The 10,100-nt window shown below is 31.8% G+C and overlaps 1 protein-coding gene across 1 annotated transcript; it reads right to left on the reverse strand.

Annotated features, from left to right (window-relative positions):
• Positions 1-645: 645 nt before the first annotated feature.
• On the reverse strand, positions 646-8,773 carry LOC143608933 (protein LUTEIN DEFICIENT 5, chloroplastic-like). Its single transcript, XM_077083827.1, has 15 exons — positions 8,652-8,773; positions 7,918-8,134; positions 7,272-7,343; positions 7,037-7,147; positions 6,252-6,443; positions 5,992-6,153; positions 5,255-5,350; positions 4,052-4,153; positions 3,821-3,853; positions 3,155-3,235; positions 2,995-3,077; positions 1,694-1,825; positions 1,146-1,206; positions 958-1,023; positions 646-846 (listed from the first exon to the last, which is right to left on the reverse strand). The coding sequence occupies exons 1-15, from the start codon at positions 8,726-8,728 to the stop codon at positions 685-687; spliced, it is 1,647 nt and encodes a 548-aa protein (XP_076939942.1). The 5' UTR covers positions 8,729-8,773; the 3' UTR covers positions 646-684.
• Positions 8,774-10,100: the final 1,327 nt, after the last annotated feature.

Genomic DNA, 10,100 nt, shown 5'->3' on the forward strand with positions numbered 1-10,100 from the left:
CAATCAATTTTTCCCTCATAAATTTCAACCAATCAAATACTAATATTATTTATATTATAAGAAGTAATTAATTATTGGTTAATAATTGCAAGGGTTTTATACCAATACACCGCTTTTTGTATAAACCCCGTTAGTGACTGGGGACATCACATGACACAAAACGCATGGTCTAAGTACAAAATAAGTCAAAAATTAATCAAATAGTTGCCTATTCTAGCCTCTTTTTTCTTTTTTTCCTTTTTTTCCTTTTTTTTAATTAACAAAACCTCAACTCTAGCATCACGAAAACATTTTGACATATGATATATAGATCTTCAGCAAGAGTTTTAGAAACAAAAAAATTAATTGATATTGTTTTTACAAAGGATTATGTGTTCATCAAGTTTTTTCTTTATAACTGTTAATGTGGTTGATGTTTTCTGTTTACAGTACCACCTAATTAATAAAACCATCATCAATGAGCATGCATGCAACACACTTACGTGTCAACAAAACAAAAGATAGAATTATGGATATCATGTTACATATATAAACCATATAACACAAGTCCACATTAAACGATTCTACTGCAATATGTACTCGGAGCGCTTCATTTTCGTCACGCTATGAAACTAGAATTGTTATTTTTGTAGTTCGTCCCATATTGTGTGGATGAAAATAATGAAATTTAAGGAACATCATTTTTTAAGTAACTATTGGATCGGCTTCCGGAACGTTAACCGACGATTCCACGTTTCCCAGATTTTGCGTTTCTAGCGTAGGAACGATTGGGGGTTGCATTCTTCGTGTTACTGTCATGTTCAAACCTTCCGTTGTGTGAATCGTTGCTCCTGTTGTCATTTTCACCTGAAAAAAGAACGGTTTCATGTTTTGTAAGGTCTTAAATTCATATTATGCGTGTTCGTAAACCATTAGAAACCGAAGCAAACTAACAGAATTTCTTTAAAGTTGACTTACCGGCGGTGCTCCTAATGCCATTTGAAAGTTGAACCTGCGAACAAGCATTGCGACTGCAACTATTGCCTGCATGCACAAGTTTTTTTTTGTTAACGTTTATTTGTTTAACCACTCGGAACTTTAGAACATAATTATTTAGTTATGCGACATGAATAACTTATTATTATTATTGTATGTAAAATGATTACCTCAAATGAAGCAAACATGTCACCAACACATTTTCTTGGTCCACCACCAAAAGGCAAGTAACTGAAATAGTTCATGACATGCAATGAGTAAATTTATTAAATTACATCCAACAAGAGAGAGCAAAATAAGTTGGGTTGAGGTTGAACCGTTACAATTAAAAGAAAAAAAAAACAGTGTCAAATAATAAGTTTAGATTATTTAACTGATAATATAATAAATGAAATGAAGCGTTTAGTAGGTTTTATGCATTAAAATTTTAGGTGAATTTCAACCGAAGTTCAGCAATTTGGCATGTTTCTTTTAAAGCTTATCATTTTAAAAAAATATTCCCATTTGCCTGGTTCCATTAATTTGAAATATAAGACACAATGCAGAACTCCACAAATCATATAAGGGGCCGTTTGGTTCACATAAAATTGGAAGTTCTCAAATGAATTGGAATTTGTCAAGTGAATTGAAATTTGTGTCACTACACATTTTGTTACAGAACCAGTTCCAATTATCAATAATTCCCAAAAAGTAAACATCAATTGGAAAAATATAGTACCTGAAATTTTGGTTGCTCTCATTGGGATTTGGTCCATCTAAAGGCCATCTTTCGGGATTAAATTTATCTGCGTCTACCCAATGAGTCGGAGACCGATGAAGATTCCAAACAGATATAAACAAGTCTTCACCCCTAAAATAAATGAATAACAACTTCAATAATCAGTTTCATACTAGCTGCAAATAAACTGATTAAAATACCTAATTACCACTTCTTATAACTTAATTTGCAAGAATGTCGTATTTGGACATTTCATGTATTAGGGTGAGTATCATTACAGAACTCTTAAATTATTAAGAACTTTAAGGAACTCTTAATAACTAATCTTTTTTATAAAATTTTTTGTATGTTAATGTTATTTGAGTGTAATTTTATCATTGTTTATATTTATACTTACGATTACAATTATGAAAATTAGTTTTTACACATATCTATGTTATTTTACACATGCAAATTTTGTTATTACATAAATTATACACATACGTAAACTTGTGATTTATATGTGTAATAAAAAAAAATATATATAAAATATGACAAAACTACTTTCAAATAATTTTAATATATTAAAAAATTAACTAAATGTTTGGTTGTTAAGAGTTCCTATAAGTTGTTAACTTTTTTGGAGTTCTTAAAGGATACTAACCCGTATTGTATTAATCCCTTAAATAATCAGAATTTGCCAAATATTCAAATTCCGATTATTTCAAAATAAGGGTGTGCATGGTTTGGTTTGGGTAGGTTTCGGGCTAAAACTAAACCAAAAACCAAAGTTCAGTTTCAGTTTTTATGGTTTTCACAATGGGTTCGGTTCGTTTTGCTCTTTTCGATTTTGCCATTGTGGCTTGAAATTTTTGGGCCCAAGAAAATGGCTCAAAATAATGAATTGAATTTGGGCCTGAAACTTTGAGGTTTGAGCCTACATTTTTTGTTAATTTATGATTAACTTATTATTACACATTTGGGTTCAAAATTTTTCGGCTTCCACCATTAATTAATTTTTATAAACTATAAACCAAAAATTCAACAAAAAGGTCGGCTTTTTCAGTTTTCAGACATGCAAAACCGAAATGGAAATTTGGTTTTTGAAGAAACATGAAACCAAACCCGTCAGTTTTGGGCTGGGTTCTGCTATCTCAGTTAGAAGTCACCCTTGTTTTAAAATAACATAATCACAAAATCATAAATTGTGGTGGTTCATGGTAGTATTTCAACAATTTTAAGTTAAATCATTTTCACTTCCAAAAAGACTTAAAAATCAAACTGTAAAATAATATAATATCCCAAAACTTAAATAATTTGACCTTTTAATTGGATACTTGTCAAGAACATCATCTTCTATAGACCGGCGTATCAAAACAGGCGGTTGTGGGTAAAGCCTCAAAGACTGCATTATGTATAATTAAATGTTAAGGAATAAAGATTATTATCTAGACGCGAATAAATAAAAATGTAATTTATTACCTCGTTAATCACTCGAGTTGTATATTTAAGTTTCTTCATGTCTTCCATTGTTGGAAACCTATCACCTAGAACCGCATCAACCTAACAAACACATCATTTTAAATATGTAATATTTCAAAAATTAGTTAGATGTCTATATTTGTATATTACATGTAGAATGGCCATTTATTAATGAATGTGCCAAATGGCTCGAATGATAAAAGAAGCTAAAAGTCTATTTTTAACGCACACAACCTCTTAAATCATTTTATACGATAAATTAGACTATCATTTTAATTAATTATTATAGTACACAATACAATTTGTCTGCGAAAAAGATGATCATTTTAATTATTTTATACAATTATTTAGCAAAATCATAATTACTTTATTATGATAAATAATCTTAGACGATAAAATAAATGATCATTCCTCTTATTTGTTACAATACATAATTAGTTTGGGAAATAAATGATCATTTTAATTATTCTATAGGATAGGTTAGCTAATTATGATTATTTTTAAGATAATTCAAATTTAAAAATTAGTTAAATCATTTTTAATGCATATCTCTAAAATCATGTTATACTATAAAATAGATGATCATTTTAATTATTTATTACAAAATAATAGTTTGGGAAAAAGATTTTTCAGACAATGGGTAACCCAACATATGTTTTAACTAACCTCGTTTTGAAGCTTGGACATGATTTCGGGTTCCTGCAACATAATCAAAGTACCCGTATTTATAACGTTTATAACAACATTAATATGTTTAGGTAAGGAAGTCTTATTTCAAGATTTTTAACATTATCACGTGTTTGATGATCCTAATTAACCTTTAATGTTTGATGATAAACTTGATTAAGAAAACTATTTATTAAGGAAACCATGTTTTGAACCGTAATAGTGAGGTACCTTGGAAAGAAGATAAAAAGTCCATGTCAAAACTGCAGCGGTTGTCTCGTGTCCTGCAATAAGCATTGTCATCAGATCATCCCTCAGTTGCTTGCTTGACACCTACATATCACAAACATGTTAAATGATTGATTCAAGTTATGCATTTTATGATTCACTTCTAATGAGTCAATAGGGAATTTTTAAAAACAGCTGTGAAGAAAGCTAGTCAAACGGGTTGAGAGTAGGGGTGTAAACGAGCCAAGCTGCTCGTCAGCTACTGAGATTGGCTCGCTAAAAACTCGAATCCAGCCAAACTTATACGAGCCCAAGCCCTAGCATAAAAATAAGCTCCCTTGATAGACAATCCTTAGCTTCACTCATCGAGCTCAAGTAGGCTCACCAGCCTATTATTATATTACTTTTTAATAGTTAAATATATATTTAAATAATTTATATTAGAACAAATTACTCTATACGTCCTTAGGTTTATAGCAAATTTCACATTTCATCTTTAAACTAAGGAAATAACATAAATCAACCTCTATGTTCACATTTTCTCACAGTTTACGTTCTTTCCACTAATGGGCATCTATTTTGTCCGTTAAGTCCAATCATGTGACGAAATTAATATCCACTAGTGAAAGGACGTAAACTGAGACAAAATTTGAACATCAAAGATAATTTCTATTATTTCCTTAGTTTAAGGACGAAAATTGAAATTTGCTATATACCTAAATAACGAATAGTGAATTTGTTCTTTATACTATGTTAACAAAAATCGTCATTACAAAAAAATATGCATAAACTAATATATATATATATATATAGGATGAGTATTATATATATAAGTTAATTAATAGAAAATAAACAACCTGAGCTCGTGCTTGAAAATTACCCATGAGCCAAGCTTAAGCTTCAGTTAGAGTTCGAAATGAACCGAGCTTAAGCTTTAAATATAGAGCTCGAAACGAGTTGAACCCTCATAAGTTAAACGAGCTCGAGGTTAGACAAGCTCTCTGCTCGTTGAAAGTATCCTTTTAATTCATGCAGCCTACTAAACTGTAGTCATTTTTTGGAATCATATTTAACACAAATTATTAAAATTGGTAGAAAAGTATTAGGTCAATTTAACATAACCCATTTTAACACTTGCCAAAAAATACATATACCCGAACTGTCCATTTTGGAAGCTATAAAGAAGAGAACAAATAACAATCATACATTGTCTCCTGATGCCAACAGAAAATGAAGAATACTTGGATCACTTTCATTCATGTATTCCTCATTGAACTCTACGTCTTCTTCGTCTACCATCCTCTGCATATAGATGATATGATTAAGATGAAGACTTAACTTTGTAAAAATAGTATCTATAATCAAGATGAAGACTTAGGGTTATATTACATATATTACTTTTTTTGTGAAATTAAATAGAGTTAGCAAAAGAAACTATTGCTGGCCAACCCAATGGTCCCAATCCAATCCAAACCATTCAAAAAAATTACCAATTTTGACCCCTTAGCCACCGACCGAACCCACCAAATATCCCACCTATAACTAAAAAGTAGAGGTGTCCACGGGTTTGGGTCGGTTTTGGGCTCAAACCGAAATTTCGGTTTTTGAGTTTTTGAAAGACGTTTGGTTTTCGGTTTTTTCAGCTTTGCTATTTGGGGTAAAAAAGTTTGGTAAAAAAACATTGGGCAAAATAATGAATTTGGGTCGAAATGTTTTTGTTAACTAGAAATTAATTCATTATTATACATTTAGGCTAAAATATTAGGGTTATACTATTTATTAACTTTTTATAACTTAAAGTTCAAAATAAAAAATGAAAATTCATAAATTTATTATGGGTCTTAATGTTTTTGTTAATTAGTAAATTTCAAACTTTAGGGACGAGGACCAAACCCACAGGGACCATCTGTTTAATTTACTCTAAAACTTATTACAAGCTTTACCTTGCATATTGCAATTAGATCATCCAATGTAGTGTTGATTAGTTTAAGAGCTTCGTTAACCTTCTTCTGCCTAGGTGAAATATCTTTCCATATTGGAATCTCCCAAGTTGGAATAGGTGAGACGCTTCGATCCTCCGCTTCTCGCAACACTGTGTATACCGCCTGTCTAAGATGATTCATCCCAAAATATGAGCAAAAAGGTATAAAATAAAAATTAGAGAAATATCAGGCGTATTTAATAAAGTGAAGCTTTAACATACCTCCACAATCCCGTTATCCGTCGTCAACGAATCAAAATCATAATTAAATACTGATTTCCCGATAATATCTAAAGTTAAACGTGAAAAAAGTGATTCCATTTCCACATCCTCGCCGTTATACGCAGCAGCGTTGAGTTTTTTGCATAGGCGGTCGGTTGCTTCTCCAAATAACCCAATCATTCTTGCTACATACTACACATGAAACCAAGATAACTGACCGTAACCGAAAAACCGAACCGTACACAAACAAAAACAGGTGGTTTTGTTTTATGTTTTCGAAAAACCGAACTTTCTAATATTAATCAACTCTTCCCCTTTTTAAAATTTTAATACATCATCATGCATAAGATTATAAAGAAAATTACTCTTTTTAAACATTTCAGAACATTTTGCTGTTTTTTCACCTGTTTGCACTGAACTGTTAGACCATATCTTTTTTAGTTAGGTTTTAAAATTTACCCATGTAACCCGTGCGATAAAATAAAACCTACATCGAAGGAATAATAAGTTAACGGGTTGAAAATGCCACATCACCATTTATATAAAAGTCAAATTTAAAATAAAAAAGTTCAAAAGCAAAAGATCAAACTGGTTAAAAAGGAGAATCAAGTTTTTACAACCTTAATTTGTTAAAAATAACTAGACATTATTGTTATATCAGTATTTGTAATCATATTTAACAAATTACTTTATTGTACAAATTGAAAAGAAGAGGATACAAAAATGGTGGCAAGTCAACCGAACCCAACCTGTCTCACTTATTTTGCCAACAACAACAATAATACCTTAAGATGCAACGCAGGGACTATAACCCGCCGTCTAACTCGCCACACCTCCCCATCAGCTGGAATTAGTCCGGTCCCCATAACAAATTCTAGAATTTCAGCTAATATACCCTAAACATCAAATATAAAACTTACACACATTAATATTAAATAAAAAACTATATTATCTTTTATCAACAAGAATATAGTGGCTAAATTACATGCGGAAAACATATCAAGAAATAAAAATGCTTACTTTTGAATAGGCCTTTGCATTGTCTCTCAATATATGTTTTGCAATGTTGGGATCAGAAACTATCAAAAAAGACTACAATACAATACAATGCAATTAACCAACATTTGCACATTTGGTGCGTTAAAGATAATAATCCAAAACTTTCAATAAACCGAGTTAGAAGATTGTATTATAATTCATACCATCTGACCCGTTTGGGTTTTAGCTTCTTTTTTTCTTAATTTGGCATGTTTGATATAAAAAATAGGGGCAATTTCATAATTTAATTTGACCCGTTTGAGTTTTCTCTAATGTTTTAATATAAAAGGTTTGATACAAAACACAATCCAGATAAAAAAAACATTTTTTTTAACTTTTTAAATGCAATTGACACATTAAAAATAATAATCTGAATAATTTAGTAAACCGAGTTCTAAGATTGGATTATAACTTATACCTTGGATGACTTTTAGCCCATTCCCGCGTTTGACTTTTAGCAAACTTTTTTAATTTGACATGTTTTCACATAAAACATAACCCACGTAAAACACATTCTTTTTAACATTTTAAAGCATAATCCAAATCAGCCAATAAGCAAATGAGTCAAAATTGCCAACTTATCTTTGACAACATGAAGAAAAAAGCAAGAAAATGAAAGGAGACAAACCTTGGGACCAAAATTCAACCTAAAAATTCCACCATATGTAAGAAAAAGCTCATACAAGGGTATAAAAAACGCCTCACTTCGAATGGCGCTAATTGCTCCTTTTGCTTCCGGAATCTTTGGATAATTTTCACCCGAATTTAGCAAATTTGATAATGGTTCGAGAAAATCCGAAGGCGCGCCTAATTTTGCCAAACCACTCACCAACAACGATCCTAAACTGTTTTCATGTGCAAAAACAAGAACAAACATTAACCAAGTTTCCCAAATAGTAATCATTACTTAATTCATTAAACTAAATCAAATTAGAAACTCGTATATAAATCATATAAGAATCTTTGTTATTAATATGCAATATTTTTTTCCAATTAACAATCATTGAATAATAACCATGTTTTATCATTGTTAACCTCAAGTCAAATTGTAAAAAAATAATAATAATAATCACTAAATAGTAACCAAGATTCATGTATGTTTCATTTGCCTCAATTTAAAAATAAAAAAAAATACATGGGATTGGAACACTTAATGAAAGTCAGTGATAGAACATGCCAAAAATCATAGGTAGAACATTTCGGAGCATCCTAAGTAGATCACAAATGTCAGTAATTTCTGGAACAAAGGTAATATCTATTTTAATTAATTAAATAAAACATCATAGTTGTGTGTTGAATCAGTAAACTAAATATGTTAGGATAACAGTCGAACCAAATTTGTTGAATAAATAAATTTGTTACCTCGGCTGCTCAACGGTGAACTTGCCGGAAGCAATTTGGGCCGACAACTCCGCCCGCCGCCTCTCCTCCCGTGTCATCTCCTCCTCACCGGATTCCGGCTTCCTCCCATTTGAAGAGCATTTAATCCGTGAAACCCCTGCCCAATTGTAATTTAACAAAATTCAATTTTCAGTTAACCCCCAAATACAATATTCTAAATTCTAAATTGTAGTTTTCAGTTGTTAATGAAGACAATGGTATGATAAAACCCACAAACAAGTAATAATAATACCATTGAATTTAAGGATTGGAGTGGATTTGAGTTTGAGTTTGAATTTGTTGGTGTGAGATTGAAGATATGGGGAAGGAAATTGAAGGGTTGTTAAACTTGCAGTCATACTCAGACAGAAAGAGAGAGAGAAACAAATTATTATTATTATTATTTGATTGCTGATACAAGAAACAAGGGATTTTTTATAAAGTGAATGAATGGGGTACAAAGAGAATTATTTTTTTTTAAAATTTTGGAATGAAACACAGAGACAACGATGGAATCTTTAATTTGGGGGAGAGATGGATCCCCTCGTTACCAATAGCACGAGGTTTGGCTTCTATCTCATTTTCATTGTCATTGTCATTGTCATTCACGTTATTAGCAAAGATTTTCATTTGATTTCACTTGATTGTGAACGAAATAAGTAAACTTATAAGCAAAATCAAGTAAATCGAGTATAAATACATAATAATATCGAGTATAATAATATCGATCTTACGAGACAATTTATCTGTATATATTTTAACACTTATTGAATGGTCTGACCATAATCATTTTCCATCTTACAATATATGATTAAAGAAACACTTGTTCAACCCAAGGGTTAAACCCTAATTTCGACTGACCTTCACAAGTTCCAAGGGATTCAACAAAATACCGTGAGCTCGTTACGAGAAGGGAAAGATTGGGGGGGGGGGGGGATTCTTGTAACCACCGTCCGGCGTGTCAATTAGTGTTTGCTATTCGAGAGTAATAGCAAGTGTGAGTGAGAGCGTGAGATCCTAAACTGTTGGTCCAAGCGTAGTATTTATAGTCAAGGGGGGTTAAGAAGGATTGGTCGAGCTGTAACTATCACTAGAACTTTCTATTCTTGTGAGGAGTACGTATGAGGATTCTGATTGGCATGGCAGCTGGTTGACTTGGAGAGCCATTGGCGGGATGTAGAGTGTTGGCATGTTATTATTGGTTCATCGTGCAACCGTAATGTTCCATATCATGTTTGTCAATATTTAGGAATCTTGTACTGTGATTGGCTTGTGGACCTGTCATCGTTTACTGTGTGTCTCCTTCGCATGTGGCTGGTCCGCTGCCTACAGACGTTTCGCAGGCTTCTTAGGGAGACGACAAGTCCATATCCGCGGGCATGACCAACACCACTTTGTGGTTTACTTGGGTTCACGGATGAATCTGGGACT

The sequence above is a fragment of the Bidens hawaiensis genome, unplaced genomic scaffold, assembly GCF_021521415.1.
Source record: "Bidens hawaiensis isolate Kalapana, Puna unplaced genomic scaffold, B.hawaiensis_p1.1 tig00419456_1, whole genome shotgun sequence".
NCBI lineage: Eukaryota > Viridiplantae > Streptophyta > Magnoliopsida > Asterales > Asteraceae > Bidens > Bidens hawaiensis.